General features: G+C 42.7%; 1 protein-coding gene across 2 annotated transcripts in view; it reads right to left on the bottom strand.

Moving 5' to 3' along the window:
• Nucleotides 1–16,936, bottom strand: part of ASH1L (ASH1 like histone lysine methyltransferase) — a 63,263-nt gene that overhangs the window by 31,234 nt on the left and 15,093 nt on the right. The window contains exons 3-5 of one of the 2 annotated variants that reach the window (XM_072846995.1): nucleotides 10,944–15,693; nucleotides 4,576–4,677; nucleotides 561–1,302 (exon numbers count right to left, since the gene is read on the bottom strand). In XM_072846995.1, the coding sequence (XP_072703096.1) occupies nucleotides 561–1,302; nucleotides 4,576–4,677; nucleotides 10,944–15,693 (5,594 nt within the window). The remainder of the gene's footprint in view (nucleotides 1–560; nucleotides 1,303–4,575; nucleotides 4,678–10,943; nucleotides 15,694–16,936) is intronic. The other variant, XM_072846996.1, reaches the window with a different exon arrangement.

The raw sequence follows: 16,936 nt of genomic DNA, 5'->3' as shown, positions 1-16,936 counted from the left end.
GATTTCTGGTGTGGTCCTTTACTAGCCAGTAATTGCACAGGTGCACACCTTAACTCCTCCTTGCTGCTTGGGTTTTACTCTGTTTGCTGTATATCAACTGATCTCACCTGACATTCTGTGTTGCTTGTAAGCATTTGTTTGTAATGCATGAGTCACACTCTTTAAGATTCCCATGGCGCATGTAGCTCTCACAGTTCCTTATTCCACACATGATGAAGGAACAATCTTTGCTACAGTATCTCATCGGTAAACCAGTCGGTTACCAACTCATTAAAAGTATTCTTCACCAGACAATCATAAAACTTGCTTCACTTGAGACACAAGCACAAAACTGACAGCTTTAGATTACCTGAGATTCCATCCCATTTTGGGGTGTCTTCAGTAACTTTGTAAGACCCTAAGCATACTTAAAACTGACATGTTGGTTCCCTCTAAACTGAACTCCTTAATAAAAACAAATATAACAAGCAGAGGTCATTAGAGTAGGATTCCTTAATGGATTGAAATGCTATAAAATCAACAATGACTATACTGAGGGTACAAAATTGTAAGGGAATTACCTCTTATTGCTCTCCTGTTCATCTTCTGGTAAAGACTTTTGTCGCTTCCTGGCCTGTTCCTCCGCAAGCCACCTCTTTCTCTTCCAGCCTTTTCGGTGATCTGTATTCAAGTTCACACTTTGCACTACAGCTTCAATCACATCTGTGATGGTATCAGGTCCAAGGTGTAAGGGACTGCTGCTTTCTTCTCTTTTATCTAACTCCTGACTGACCAGTCGAGCTGCCTGGAAAGCTTGCATTGAAACGACAGCCTGCATCGGGTATTTCCGGGGCCTACCTGGCCTGCGCTTCACAAAATTATTCCCTGTCCGTGACTGCCTTTGCAGCTTTTTGGCTTTCAGAATTTTATTGACGTGGTCAAGATTTTTTTTTGTTGCCAAGATCTTGTTATAATTGCACATTTTCCTAGCTTGTCGCTGCATGGCTTCAACAACACTTCTCTTGAGATGATGTGGGGAATAGCTGTTTGGTAGTCTGTCTGACAGAAGTGAGATACTATCGCTGCAGGAGCTGCTGGGAATTGCTGGAGCTATGAGGCTGTCCTGTTTCCCCAGACCTCTCTCCCTGTTGTGGTTTCGAGCAGGACTAGCTGATGGTGGAACAGACACATTTGCAATGACTGCTTCTAAGGTTTTGTCCAAAGTAGCCTGGCCTTCGTGTTGTGCCATGCGCTGCAGCAAGCTATCCACTGAATCATCAACAGCAGTTGCCAGCCTTGCTCCCCGGGTAGGAACTCCAATCACTGAAACACAAGCAGACAGACATACACTGAAACAGACTTGAGATATAATCAAATAAAGTTGGAATTAAAATACAATAGTTGGATGGACTGACAGCCTTTTATCGCCTATAATTGCCTGGAATGTTCAATGACAAGACACCAATTTCTGTAACACAAGTTCTAACGGAAAAGGGACCTAGCGATGCAAGTAAGCAGAAAGCCTACATTTTATATCATCAGTTTTAACATACAATTATTTTCTCTTTATTCACATGCAGTCCGCCACTTCTAACAGCAAAGAGCAATGAGAGCATTCCCTACGTACATACAGTCCAGAACTCTTCTCAATTTTCTTTCTATTAAACACTAAAAATAAGAAACCCTCTGTGCACAGAAAAATTAAATACTGATAAAAAATTGAGCTGATACTGATAAAAAAATATGAAATGTTTTAAAACTAATTTTTCTTTTCTGTAGTTTGGAAGTACTGAAACAACTTTTTAATTGCTCTTGCAGTTTCTTTATCAAAAAGACAAACATGATGACAGAACTGGTTGCAATAAAGAACAGGCTTGGATAAAGGTAAATCAAAATATCTGGACAGAAGAGAAAGGCTATTTACACAGGAAGTAAAGTTAGATCTCACTTTTTAAATAAAATGTTACATGCTTTAGAGCTGCAGACTAGTATTTGAAAAAGAGAATTTCCAGGTCACCATATAGATTATGCTGTATTAAAAAGGGATTTGTTCCAAACTAAGAGCTTCCTGAAGCTGCCCTGCTGGTTCTTAGTGATAACATTTAATCAGAAGAAACCCTGTTTTTTCTGGAATAAAATGGATGCTGTCTTCTCATAAATATATCACGATTGCACATTAGCATTTACAAAATGTTACTGTAATTGTGGCCAGTTATTTAGATTAGATCTACTTAAACTAGTGGGTCCTAGGCTGTAGACTGAAGAGCACGTACTAGTGTAAAGGTAACTGTTAAAGGGAAGACAACAAAATGTTTTTATAAAAGGGTTTCTATCATTTGACAGGAGGGAGATTATGCATTAGCTGACAAGGATAAAGCACAAACAGTTTAAAATAAATATTTTCTAGTCCTAGTGCTCACTAGCCCAAGTGTGGTACTTGGGAGAAAGGTATTCCTCATTAAGATTCCCAAGTCATGAATTTGCAAGTGCAAACGAAAACGTGCTTCAGAGAGTGCACAATTTAAAGGAGGAAGAATCAGCATAACAAGTTCTAAAAATCCTCCTACGAACAACGTTCTTCCTACAGGGTGAAAAGGGAACAGAGAAACATACTTGTCAGGTCACTGCTGTAAGCCTACCTGTAATCACTTGGAAAACCTAGCAACCCGAACAACTTTGAAAGAACTGGAAGGATTTACACTTCCAGCTTTCAATTTCAGATTAAATAATAAAGATAAATTACCCTTCATTTTCTTATGGTCTTTAAATACACATTGGGATGGAGCTGAGGGCTCCTCACAGAAACACCATCTGTTTAGCACAGTGAGCTCTGTAAACAGCTGCACCATCCAGTGATAACCAAACCATACAACACAACACATTTGGACACAAAGTCTAATGGATGTCCTTGAACTAGTGTTTCTGCTCGGAAACTGATCCTAAAGGATGGGACAACTGAAGGCTGTGATCCCCAAAACAGCTGCAGCCCTGGTCAGGCACACTTGCAGCCCTGGGTAACAAAGCAGCTCTCTGACAAACACACTGAAATCCCACATGCATTCCAGATCTACGGAAAATATAACAAAGGCTGGTCTTTTCAGCTGCATCATCAGTTCAATGACTTTGAAGTTGACAAACTTGTGATTCATTTCATTCTTATGCTCTCCTGCACAAAAAATGCCTGAACTTTTAATACCTTCCTATACACAGAGTGACACTGACTGCAGTTGCAGTATGAGTAAGTAAATGAACGTTAACAAGACAGAGAGGAAAAAGAGAGAATAATACTTCACTGCAGACGACTTCCTTTAGCATACGCTGAATAAAGCATCTGTTGCAAATATCTGTTTAAAGGGAGGAGGAAATAGCCGTTTTGGCACATTCTTCCTATATGGAAATCATAACTTGTTCTGTAAGTACCAATCCTAAGGATGTTTACTACAAATCTGCAATCAACTTCGGTGCCTAAGAATGTTTGAATTCTGCTAACAGGAGTTCTTTCTACAACTGGGCTTCTTACAAAATCGGTCAAAGTTACAGATTTTTTTGTGTCCAATCATAGGTAAGCTCACATCGCATTTTCCTCAGAGGGACTGCAAACAGGTTCTATTTTTACTACCTGGCAGACGACTTGCCTGTAATATACAGGAAACGAACATTTTCAGATCTTCCCTCTGACAATTTGGTCAATAGATTCGACAGTTTTGTAGGTGTGAAAATGGAACAGATAGTGACCCGCATGCATTCACACACAGTGTGACTGCACAAGTCTGACCTCCTTACAAAAGAAAGCTCAAAACGCATCAGAAGTACCTTTCCCTTCCTCATGAAGTGAATAAAGATGGACTTCCTCAAGCAGCAACCTGCACAGTACATCACCCCACGGCTGAGAAAGCCAGCTCCCTCAGTACCCTGTTGGCATACATTTGCTCAACTTCACGGTGATTTTGTGCATCTGAGACTTGGTCCTCATTTGATAGAATCGATGAGAATGCTACCAGAGTTCCCATGGCTTTCAGTACTTCCATCTCTCTCCTACTATCACTTTTGACCTGCCTAGGGTAATTCACAACTGTATCATTAATGATGACTGGGATGAGCTGCTTGTCATTCTCCAGCACCTTAGCAGGATTCTCACATGCTATGAAGAAAACGTAACAGCACACCTCATCTTGATCCTAACGGTTAGCTACCTGAGGGCAGAAAACTGTCTGCCTTCAGAACAGCACAGAAATCAAGCTCTTCCCCATGGAGGAATGAATCTATTCATCTAATTAATTGATTAACTGTAGCATCACAGGTCTTGCTAGCATTAAAGCATTGAGCTTCATGAAGACTAATTTAACCTGGTGAGGAACCAAATCCCATTCTGCCATAGCTATGCTGCTGCTTCTAGAAGTGCCAGCTCAAGTGTCCCTATTCTACAACCCAATTTGCAGTACTTGTATCCTAAAATATAAGCGGAAAAACTTGGTATCTCCATGACCATATTGCTGCTGTTAAAGTTCTCATAGCAATGCTGTCTCAGCTATCTGTAGCAGCATAGGTCGTAGCATAGAAGTGGTCTCAAAAACAAGGTTACCAAATACTACTTGCCTGTAGAAGATGTGCTCTCAGATGTTGATCTCTTTCTGGAAGGGCTGCAGTTTGTGCTCTCTGACTGCCTCTGGGAAGGTTTGTCCTGCGTCGGCAAAGTGCCTGAAAAGCAGATCAGGGAAGAGAAAAGCACAAAAAAAAAAATCATTTCAGTCTGGCAGTGCCAATACAACACACTGTAGATGCTAAATATTCAAACTAAGATTACTCTTTTTTGGCTTTAGGAACACTTGCTTGCTATGATGCATGTAGGTGGAGAAGGATGGAAATGGACCATCAAGAAGGAATTTCACAGGCTAATGGCATAGGTAGGCCAGTAAACAAGCCATGAGAAAAAGCCACTTAATATCATCAGAGTATTAGCTTTTATGTAAAAAAAGAAAACACTCCCCCCCCATATTCCTACTTTCAAATGAACCCCCTAGCTTCATTCCTTGATTTTCACAGAAGAGTTGAGTTTGGAAAGGACCTCTGCAGGTCCAACCACTAGACCAACCACTCTGCTCAAACCAGAGTCAACTAGAGCAGGTTGCTCAGAGCCACCACGTTCCATTGGGTTTTCAACATCTCCAACAATGGAGACTCCACAACACAGAGTTCAATCACCCCTACAGTAAGACACTTTTTTCTTATGTACAAACAGAATTTCCTGTACTTCAGTGTGTGCCCATTGCCTCCTGTCCTGTCACTAGGCATCACTGAGAACAGTGTGGCTCCTTCTTCTTTACTCCCTCCCATCAGGCACATGTAGACATTGGTAAGATCTCCTTTGCGCATTCTCTTCTCCAGGCTGAACAATCCCAGCTCTCCCAGCCTCTCTCTGTATGACAGACGCTCCAATCCCTTAGTCATCTTTGTGGCTTTTCACTGGACTCACTGCAGTATGTCCATGCCTTTCTTGTCCTGGGGAGCCCAGAACTGGACACAGCACTCCAGATGTGGCCTCACCAGGGCTGAGTAGAGGGGAATAACCATCACCCTCAACCTGCTGGCAATGCTCTTCCTACTCCATCCCAAGACACTGTTCCTCATAAGAGTCTTTCCAGCCCATTCCACCAGCCAGTGACGGTCCCTCTGAACGGTAGCACAATCATCTGGTGTATCCACAACTCCTCCCAGCTGTATCATCTGCAACCTTGCTGAGGGCGCACTCTGTCCCATCATCCAGGTCATTAGTGAAGAGGTAAAAGAGTATCGGACCCCATATTGATCCCTGGGGTACACTGCGAACGACCAGCCTCCAGTTGGGCTTTGTGTTGCTGATCCCAACCCTCTGCCTGGTAGGCCAGATGATTTTCAATCCACCTTGCTTTGTAAAAGCATTTCTCTTCCACTCCTCAGGCAGAACTGCTTCATGTGAGACCCTATAAACTGCAGAAAGCTGAAAAGCTAGAAAAAAATTCTTAAGTACTTCTTTAGATTTGTCTCTTGCTACGTTAACATTTCCTTTTTAAGATCCTGTCACAAAAAAAAAAAAAAAATTCTCTTCGGTCACCCATGGCAAATACGTAAAAACCCCAGGGTCCAAACAAATGAGAGAGATTACTATCTACAGACAAACAAGTATAATGCATTATTGGATTTTAGGCACCTGCAAAATGTGTTTCACTGTATGTTCTGAATGCACAGGACTTAGTATTACAAAAAAATCATTAGATATTGGCTTATCACTGCAAGATGTCATGAGGCAGCGGCAATCACAATTACCATTACTTAAGTTAAAAACTATCTTTAAAAAGCTATAGAAATCTCATGACTATTGAAAGGTTAAGGGACAAAACTGGTAATGGCATCTTTGCTGATAACAGGAGGAAAGACCTATTTCTGTTTTCTTTCTTACGTATACGTATCTTCTTACTGTAACTTGTTTTATTTTCCTAAAACTTTTAGAGAACCCCAATTACTCTTGAAAGCAAAGGTTGTGGGATTTGTCAAAATGTCATAGAAAAATCTGCGTGTTACAATTATGAAAATGCTGAGATATTAAAAATTCAGATACTAGTATAAAAACCTAGGCAGGCAAAATGCGTATGGCAGTGTGCAATGAGAATATGCACGTAATGAACATCTCTCAAAGATAAAATCTAGAATGCATACTTAAAAATAGACTTTCATTCTTTCCCTTTGAAATACCGTTTGTGATAAATTAGCTTAGTGCTACGTGTTCAGTTCTGATCTCTTTCCTTACTAACAGACTCCAAAGAAACGAGAGAGCGGGCCACTGGAGTTATGCTCTAAATCAAGGCCACAAATTAGCACCCATGCAAATGACCATTTTTGCTTTCATGCATGAATAGAAATCCTAAGGTGTAAGACAATGGGAGAATCCTGGAATGCACCAAACTGATTTACCAGAAATCGTTAGGAAAATCTCCTTCGAGACCCTTGCCTCAAAGTTTGTATTTTTTTATCATGGGTGTTATTAGCTCATGGTGTAACACCTAACATATGTTCGATTGATAGAGGAAACAAAGTGCCGCTTTTCCAAATATTCTAACTTCTTGACGAGGCAGAGGAATAATTTTCTTTTTCATCAATTCTTCTCAACAAGGGCACAATCATAAGGCTGCTGGACATTGTCCCAAGTTGCAAATCGTATTCCTGGTGAAGATTTTCTGATTTTCCTGCATGGCATCCTGATGTAGAGATGGTGCTGGTGGGCTCTTAAAGAGAGCTTCTGTACTGCCTGTTCCCACAACACGCAGGTAAAAAGGAAGCTGCAGTGGAGCTGTGCAGGGAGACTACACACGGTTGCTTAATATTAGAAAGAGCCGTCAACTGTTTTTTATCCCCTAATGAATTTTTCTATTAAGAAACTACAAGATGCATTGATTTCACAAAGCGCAGATTAACACAAATACCTTGGGACCTCAGAGAAGAAGCAGCATTATACAGCAGGAGTAATTGTTCTAAGCAGGAATAGGCTGTAAGTTATAAAGGGAAAAAAAAAGCGAGAGGAATTTGGAGGACGGCAAAGCTGTTAGTAACTGCGCTGCTGACAGGTGATGTTCATACCCTGGAGGTCGTCTTCCTTGCACAGACCTAGCGCTTGCTTCCTTCGTGCCGCCTCGGCGGCGGCTCACCGCCCGCGGTTTCCCGCCAGCGCTCCCCGAGGGGCCTTTGCGGCACCGGCACCTGCGGCACCAGCCTCCCGCCGCCGCCCCACGCCGAGGCTCCAGCCCGGGCAGTGCCCGGGCCTCGGGCCGGCAGAGCCCGCGCTCCCCGGGCCGGCCGGCAGCGCAGCGGGACGCGGCTGCTCCCGCGGCGGAGGCAGCGGCGCGGCGCGGCCGGCAGAGGGCGCCGCTGCCCGCCGGCGCGGCCCCGGGCTGCCGCGGGCCGGCCCCGCCCGCCGCTCGCCGCGGGCACGGAGCACCGCTGCGGGCAGCGCTCCGACGGCGGGGCGAGCGGAGCTTCCCCCGTGGCAGCGCGGGGCAGGCAGGCGCGGATGCCTCCACGGGCGTCAAGGCCCGGCGTGGATCCGCAGGTCGGCAATGGAGATTCCACACGCTCCCCCGGACACAGCGGGTTTTTCCTGTCTGAACGGCCGGAAGGGCGCGTGCATCTCCCGCCAGGCTGCGACGGCATGCCTCAAACCGCTCCTTTTATTTCCAGATGGAATGGAGGCAGGAAAGACTTTTCAGCTGCACCGATCCCCACCGAATGGCTGATTTCGTTTTCCTTTCCCTTTCCTTCCCGGAACTGAGAGCAGCACACCGAGACCCGCTTGGGATAAGCTACCGGTTTGAAGTAACTTGTGGTGTGAAGCTGCAAAAGTTTACTAAAGACCACTGCGAACTTCAGCTGAACAGGTAACAGCGTCCTACAAAAACCTTAAAGACAAAACGTTAGAGCCTCGCGACCTCCATTGGCACAACTGCGTGTATGCGCCGTCTGTATTAAACAAGCTGACAGCACATGAACTTCTGTCTACACTTCAGCTTCTGTGAAAGACTGACCTTCACTAGAGTCCCGTTTGCTGAAACACGCACTTTTCTAGTACAACTTGGACACAGGCAACCTCTGAAAATACCTAGCATCAGCTAATATCATAGAGGGAATCTGTCAGTTAATTCAACCAGGCAAGGTTTACGTTTACAAGTCTATGGAAAAGCAGCGTATTTTCCACAGGGGATACTTGGAAATAAAATATCATGAATATCCCCTACGGATCATACAGAACAATTTTAGAAGGCATTCCCCGATGCTGGCCTCTGACTACTCCTTTTAGCTGCTCTGATTTAGTGTTCTCTCTACCATGCACCTAAATTGCATCTGGTTTAATAAATAAACAATCTTTGATGCACCACAGTTTTTTTCCTCCATCTGTGCTATTTTCTGAAGTGCACAAAAACATTGAAGTCTTTCGTGGTAATAGTTTCAGTCACAATTCAGCACTACCATTAAAAACAAAACACAATATGCAACTTGACACTGATCTTCTAAAAAAAAAAAAAAAGCCAGCCTTTTTACTTTACTGGGGCTTTTCACTAGATGCAGTTTTAAGTTTTCAGATATACTGCATGCACATGATGTGGGGCGTTAGGAGCTCCTTGTGAATGAGATGAAGACTGAGCTGAAAGCCAGTCTCACAATAAAAACAGCTGGTTTCCATCGTGGGAAATACACTTACTGAACATCGCATCAGAGGAACCAGTCAAACGCACTGTCAGAGGGAGAGTGATTCCGAGCCTTCACGAGCAGGTTTCAGCTTAAAACATCTCTACTTTTTCCCTTAATTAGGCTGTTCCTCATAAAAACCCAATCCAGATCATTCACTGTAATGGAAATCCTCAGGAAATTCCCAGAACTGCACGAGCTACCACAACCAACTCTTCACTCCTTGGAGCCAAATTTAACCCTTTTGGTGACCTACTACTTTGAATTTTTCTTTCCGTCGCTGCAGGAGAAGCAATCTCACAGCTTTATTGCTTTCTCCTGACTCCCCCCCGCCCTGAGTAGTTTTAGTGATATGAAATAGTATGAAGTAATATGAACTTGTAAAAGAATCTAGCCACTTCCAACTGCCCTTAAAATAAAGCAGCAAAACATAAAACCCCCAAATGCCAAAACAAAGTGAAAAAACCCTTCCCTATACACATAGTCAGAGCAGGGAGGTGGCAGGAAGCATCAGAACGGGAGTATCACAAGAAAAGGAGGAAGATGGGAGTAAGGAACGTGAGGAGGTATTATTCATTACCGGCAGCTGCTTGTTTGCTCGGCTCATGGTCTGTGAAACATTAGTCACAAGTGGTTTTGGACAAATGATTTAAATTTCAAGGGAGAGTGTAGGCAAGTATTGGAGGGAGGGAGGAGAAGCTGTCAGACTTCCTTTACACATCAGCAGTGAGCAAATAAGAGGACAAGCTGCACTTTTGCCTTTTGCAGGTTATCTTTGTTATGTGGTCTCACTAACGTGGCCATGGCAATTAAGACAGAAGTGGATAAAACGTGAAAACTATTCCCACAACAACTGTAATAATGAAGTACAGCATGAAGTGACACTTAAGCCAGTAGGGAAAGTGATGTATAATATAGTTTCTTCGAGTCCTAAATTTCACATTAGATTTTTTTTTCTTAGTATTATGCAAATGACAAAGTTCACAGTTTCGGAGTAGAGGCCTTTTCCTTAAACAGTGCTGTCAGCGTCACTGCAATTTTCTGTGTATACAGTCTCAGCTAGTTCTGGTTCAGTTTCGCTTGAGACTACGTAAGATGAGTTTCTCAACTAGGAATAAAGCAGTCATTACAAGGTCTGGTCTTAGGCATTCCCAGCATCATTTAGCAGCTATTCTGAGGTATGGCTAGAAGCCTGAAGTCAGGGATCAAAAGCTACACTGTAGTAGAGATTATCAAAATAACTAAAATGGAGTTACAAAAGAAGAAGGAAACATTTTCTTAAACAGAAATGTTATTCACAGTACTAATACCAATAGCTAGTCTAAACCAAATCAACCAAACAGAAACATGGCTTTTAAAGTACCAAAAATAATGAGAAATTTTAACTGATTTCTCCAGAAAGTTAAAATTGTAAGGAAAAAGACAAGACCTTTTCACGAGAAAGCATCCTTACCATAACTTTATATACCACTATAACACAGCAAGAAAAATCTGGTGGGAAGAGGTACTTACACAATCCCATAAGCAGTTCTGGAGGAGACGCTACGTTAGTCTGTACCAAATGCTGCACAGAACAGCCCTTTCATGGAATAGAGACACTCAAGAGCAAAAGCAAGAGTACTACTGAAATTCAACACAGAGAGGTTCCTACAAAGTCAAAGCTATACTTGCCCTCCTTTTCTAGCACACGTTTGGTACAACAAAAAAGAGCGAGACTCATAGGAAAGTACGCACAATTAGAACTCCCTTACCTGACAGTGGCTGCAGTGCCTTTTCAATAGAAGGCAAGGGTTCCTTTCTGAGAGGTCGATTTAGCGAGTTGTCTTGTGCACTGAAGAGTCCAGGGCTGTCAGTTAATTTTTTACGTCCATTGGTGCTGGTAGAGTTTGTGACTCTGCAGCTGCCTATTGCACTTGTGAAAAGATTTGTGTGTTCATCGTTGCTGGCTGGCTCTGAGCTTGGAGTAAATCCTCCCAGGGACAGACCTGGGGAATTTTCTGAACAGTCTATCTGTAGCGGTGTCTGCAATCCCAGTGCTAACGAATTAGACTCCGAAGGCTCTCTCCTGACCCACTGTTCATCTCTGCTTAGCAAACCCTTGGAAGGTGACAGGTGTGGACACGACATGTGACATCTGTGTTTCTCTTTATGTTTGTACCGCTCACCAACAGCCTCCTTCCCAAATCTGTAGCGCTTCAAGGACTCCAGAACTGTTCTAGAAGAGCTATTAGCCGTTATAGTGTCCATGGAAACCTGCGGTTGTTCAGAAGAACGATGTTCTCTGTGTTTATGGCGATGTCTATGCTTATGTTCGAGCATCCAGCCATAAGCCATTTCAGGTGGAACGCTGGGGTATGTGCTCATTGACAAGAGCGGAGTCCTACTTGTCGTGAGGAAAGCCTCCTGGCGTAGAAGTTTATGCTTCTTCTTGTGATATTTGGTGGGATTGAGAAGCAAATGGCCTGTATGCATGTAGGAAGGTGGTGGTAGGGGAGTAGTAAAAGAAGGAGAAGGTGGAGGAGGATAAAGAGTTGGAGGGTACCTTCCGTAATAACCTAAGCCTATGGGAGCAGCTGCAAGGGGAGAAGGAGAATAAGGCATGCCGTAAGAAGGATAGAACCCGGTACTGGAGAGAGGAAAGCTGAGACTATGCATGAAAGGCATTTCTGCCATAGCCTCCCGCATTTTTGGAGGCCTGCCTCTCTTTTTCTTTAAATCAGGTTTTCTAATGTAGTGCAAAGGATCTAAAGGAAAAGTAGGATGGGTATAGAAACTATTGAAATTTATCCTAAAAATGGTAGGCAGTAAATCTCGGGGTATAAAATGGTGACTCCTGTGGGTTATTCTAATTTCACTTAATCGACTTATTAATTCTTCTAATTCGGCGAGGAAATCTGGGTCCTGCCTACCTCGAAGCTGAGGATACTTCTTTTTCCTTTTTCGCTTCTGTCTCTTCATTTTGTCATAACTAAGGTAATCGTGACTGCGGCGCTTACATTTGTGTTTATGCTTTTCTTTTAGATTACTCAAAACGGTGGAGGTTTCGGGTGGAATAAGGGACACATGATCAAATGAATGCCTTTTCTTCTTTTGCCCACAAAACTTCTCCGCTCGATCTGAAGTACTGTTATTATCTGTTCCTATTCCGCTGTCGCTGGGAATCGTCTCATCGCTGTGAGACTCACTTACTGGGGAAGGAGTGGCTTCTTTCAGCGACGTCAGCTCACTCAAGTGAGAAGGAGAGTTCGGCAACAACGTAGGTGGAGATAATCTCCTCCTTCCCTTAGCAGCTTTTTTCATTGCAAGTGTCTGAACAACACTTCCTTGTCTGGAGTGTATCTGTAAATACGGCACTGAGCTGGGCTCAATAAACCCTGCATCGCTACTGACAGGGCTCTGTCCCCCACTCACTGCGGACGACTGGGAGCAAACTGGAGATGGAAGAATCTCAGAATTATTAGCTGTTGAAGGCAGCAAATGGGGAAGTACTTGTCCTAGTGATGTACCAGGAGCTTGTTGAGCAGACTTCTCAAGAACTGTCAAACTGGCAGAACTGCTAGTTAAAATACCATTCAGGACAGCTTTAGGTTTCCTTCCTCTCCTTTTTCCTATATAAATTGTTCCCTTCTTGCTGACATTTATTTGCTGGCCTAATTTTGAACCAAACGTGGCAGCAAGAGTTGACACTGTATTGTGAAGTTTAGATTGCACTTTCCCTTTGTTATTTGGTTCCACTGTACTAGACAGAATCTGATTCAAAAGCTTCTTTCGCTTCAGAGTTTTCATTTTATTTATTTTTCGAATAATTGTTTTCATTAACTGTCCATTATTTCTCTTGGCAACTTTTCTGTCTGAGTCTACTTCCAAATCAGTCATACTACAAATATTAGGTTTTTGGACTTCTTCTGGCCCTCGGAGCTGGTCCTTTCTCTCAAAAAAATCCCCACTTCGATGCTGATCGCTTTCAGACTCTATCTTGCTCGAGTTATCTGTTCCAACAAAAGGTGCCACAGAAAGAATAGGTGGCTTCATTTTAATTGACGACCTGATCTGTCTTTTAGGTCTCCCTCTCTTTTTAGGAAAAGGCTGTCCTGATAAGCTCTGTTTTAGGGAGGGAATTTCTACTTCAGGCTGCAAAATTGGAGGTTCTTGCTCTTCTTTTGACTGCACTGAAAAGACTTTCGATGCTGGGATCTTGAGAGTTCTCTTCGGGGGACCTTCAAGCTCTGGCATCTCCTTGGATTTCGGTCTTCCTCTTTTGGGTTTATACATGTCAGGTAAGAAATCATCTGACATACACAAACTAGAGGGTTGTTTGTGAGTGCTGTAGAACTTTTGAGTTTGCTTGTCAGTCTCAGCCAACAGGGCAAGAGACTGTCCATTAGCTTCATTCAGTTTTGGCAACTGATGCTTGACAAATTCGTGCTCCACAAATGAAGATGATCCTATGTTTTTCAAGAATTTGGCCTGCTCCAAATTACTGCTTGATAGTGCGCTGTATGAAATGTTTTTAAAAAGCTCTGACCTTTCTAGTTCTAGACCCTTCGGAGGTCGACATGTGTTTCTTGACACCACTTTAGTCCATCGTGGTTTCCTTCCTTTTCTTTTCTTTAAAGGTTTTGATTGCTGAGTAGCGCTCAGATTTTTTGCTCCTTGGCAGGATTTATCCGATGCAGCTATTGCACCAATCTTTAGGAACTGCTTGCTACTAAACAAGCTTGTAAAACTAACTACTGAAGGGGTGACAGTAGCATGAATGCTTGTTTCAGCTGCCAAAATAGGCTTTTTCCCTGTAGCAGGACTAGTTCTTGAAGTTTCTACATAAGAAGCTTTTGAATCATTTAAATCTTTATCAGCACCTTTAAAATCAGTGCTCAGAGTATGGTTCAACGTTCTGTTTATATTCAGAAGTGTACTGTCAGAAGAAAACTGAGTTTTGCCAATCTGATCTGAAATACCTTCTAGGAGATCTGCTGTGGAACTTAAATGCAACGAGTTAGATGCTAACTGTGAAGATGTTGTTGAGAGGCTCCTGTTTAAGGTGGTAACAGACACGGTGGGTGAAGGCGACGGGAGATTTCCCTCTCCTACTGCACTAAATGGGGACTTTGCTGTTGATACATCTGAAGCACCTCCTGTTCTGAAGTCTGGTGAAGTGCAATATACCGGAGGCTGTTTTTCATGCTTAGATGTTTCATAAATCCCTTTTTCACTGGTTGAGTAACCATCCTGTGGAACGCAGATTCCTTCATTAAACATCTCTTTGCCTACATCAGCAATTTCTTTACGAATTGAAAATTTTTCCAAGATACTTTCTTTATTCTGTCTCATAATATGCTTCTCAAATGTTTTGCTAGTAGTATTTTCCTTCAGTAAATCTGTAGTCTCATGGCTTTCAAGGCTACTGAGGTTTGAATTGCAAGGAAGTTTAAAGGGCTCCGAGGCAGGCATAAGGGAGTCTGCTTTCAGAGTTCCAGAGTCCTTGTTAACCAAACCAACCGGACTGCTGATTCCTGTTGGCTTCTTTCCAGAGTCCTTGCTAACCAATCCCACTGGACTGCTAATTCCTGGCATCTTCCTCCCAGAGTCCTTGTTAACTGGTCCCATTGGGCTGCCAATCCCTGGTGTCTTCCTTCCAGAGTCTTTGTTAGTTAGAACTGTCGTATTGCCAGTCCCTGGCATCTTTCTCCCAGAATCCTTGTTAACCAATCCTGTAGGACTGTTTATTCCCAACAACTTCTTCCCAGCATCCTTGTTAATCAATCCTGCTGGAGTGCCAATCCCTACTGGCTTCTTGACAGGCTCCTTATTAGTCAATCCAGTTGCAGTGCCGATACCTGGAAGTTTCCTCCCAACATCTTTGCTGATTAATCCAACTGCAGAGCTGGTCACTGGCTGTTTCTTTCCAGAGTCCTTGTTAACTAACCCAGTTGGAGTGCTGATCCCTGGTGGCCTCTTTCCAGAGTCCTTGTTAACCAATCCAATTAACGGGCCAATCCCTTGTGGCTTCTTCCCAGAGTCCTTGTTAACCAATATGGCTGCACTACCAATCCCTAATGGCTTCTTCCCTGAGTCCTTGTTAACCAATCCAACAGCAATACCAGATCCTGGCAATTTCTTTACTAAATCTTTATTAACTAACCCACTTGCAGTTATGGTTCCTGGTAGCTTCTTCCCAGAGTCTTTAACCAAACCAGACGCAGTTCCATTTCCAGGCTTCTTCTGCTTTGTTTTGGAAGACTTTGAAGGAGGACAAGTTGCAATAAGTTGAGCCAATTTTTCTGTTACAGTTGTTGCTCCGTTAATTTGTGTTCTATCCTTTAAGTCAGAATTATGGCTACTGATAAGAGTCGGAGGAGATGCCTTTATATAATCTGTCATTTCAGAGTGCAAGGGGGTAACTTTCTTAGATAAAGGATTTGTTTCTACTTGTATACCTTCTTCCACATGTAATTCAACTGTTGCAACTTCTCCAGCTTTCTTGTACGACTTTGAAGGGTCCTGGAAGTTAATAAAAGAATAATCTTTAGGAACAGAGCACAAAGACTCTGAGTAACACAGTATCTTTTTATGTTAAGATGATTAATACCTGCTTTTGATAATAGGGTAACTATATAAACACACACTTCATGATCCTATTAGTTTTAAAGCAAATATATTTCAGTGGACACGTTAAGGCTTTTCTGATGTTAAGGAAACCCAAACTCACTCCCAGTCCTCAAGTGTAAACCATTTACTCTGTCCCCCAACTATAAACATTCTCCAAAAATACTGTTAATGTTTACTAAAAAAACCCATTAACAATAATGTACTGGGCCAACTATGTGATAGCACTTGAAGACCTCACATGCTACTGAGACGCAGCTGAGCAAAGGCAAGCATTGTGTAAACCTGTCCCTGCACAGCTCTGTCAGTGCTTCTCAGTCTTCCCCCACGATACCCTCAACCACTGTAGTAACAGGTTCTCCTCACAGCAGACTGCTGATAGTACCAAAATAAGTCAAATTATTCTGTTTGTATGGGGCGGGGGAGCAGGACACACAACACACATGGAGTAAATGAAACTTGCAAAGTTATTTTCAGTTCTGACCTAACCAAACTTGAAATTTATTCTGTAAAGGTTAAAAAAAAACCAACCCAAACCAAAAAACTGCTATACCCATTACCTCAATAAATTCTATTAGGAACATCTCAATAAATTAATCTTTTATTTTGGAAGGACATTCTTCTTTACATACAGTGCCCAACACATCTCTGAAATGCATGGGATACATTCACTCCAACCAGGGGCTAAGAATGGAAGACTCTGATCCCTTATAATTACACATACAAACAATTTGAAAACCTTCTGGGATCTACTATCTCAAACATTAAATAAAGAGTGAAAGGCATCAATGCCACACCTATTCATCCCTCTGCAATAAAAATGATTAAGACAATTGCATGGCACTTACTGTACTTGATTAGAGTCAGCACTAGATTGATCATGTTCATGGTTGGCCAATATCTACTGATGCTGAAGAAAGATATAGCCTGGATTCCTTTGAAATCATTCGATAAACAGCAAACTTTGGTGCTGATCACAAAGCATTCGTTCAGTAAGCTACACTGGCATGACTTAAACAGAAGACTGCAAGCTGGATTCAGTCTGACAGTTTCCTAGAGATGGGAAGCAGTTGCTTGGGCAATGTGCTGCCTGAGCTGTCAGAGCCTTTGCAGTCCATAAACAGGCACTCCAAATCCT

The sequence above is a fragment of the Ciconia boyciana genome, chromosome 26 (genome assembly GCF_034638445.1).
Source record: "Ciconia boyciana chromosome 26, ASM3463844v1, whole genome shotgun sequence".
In the NCBI taxonomy this organism is placed as follows: Eukaryota; Metazoa; Chordata; class Aves; order Ciconiiformes; family Ciconiidae; genus Ciconia; species Ciconia boyciana.
This window is presented reverse-complemented; position numbering and strand designations above follow the sequence as displayed.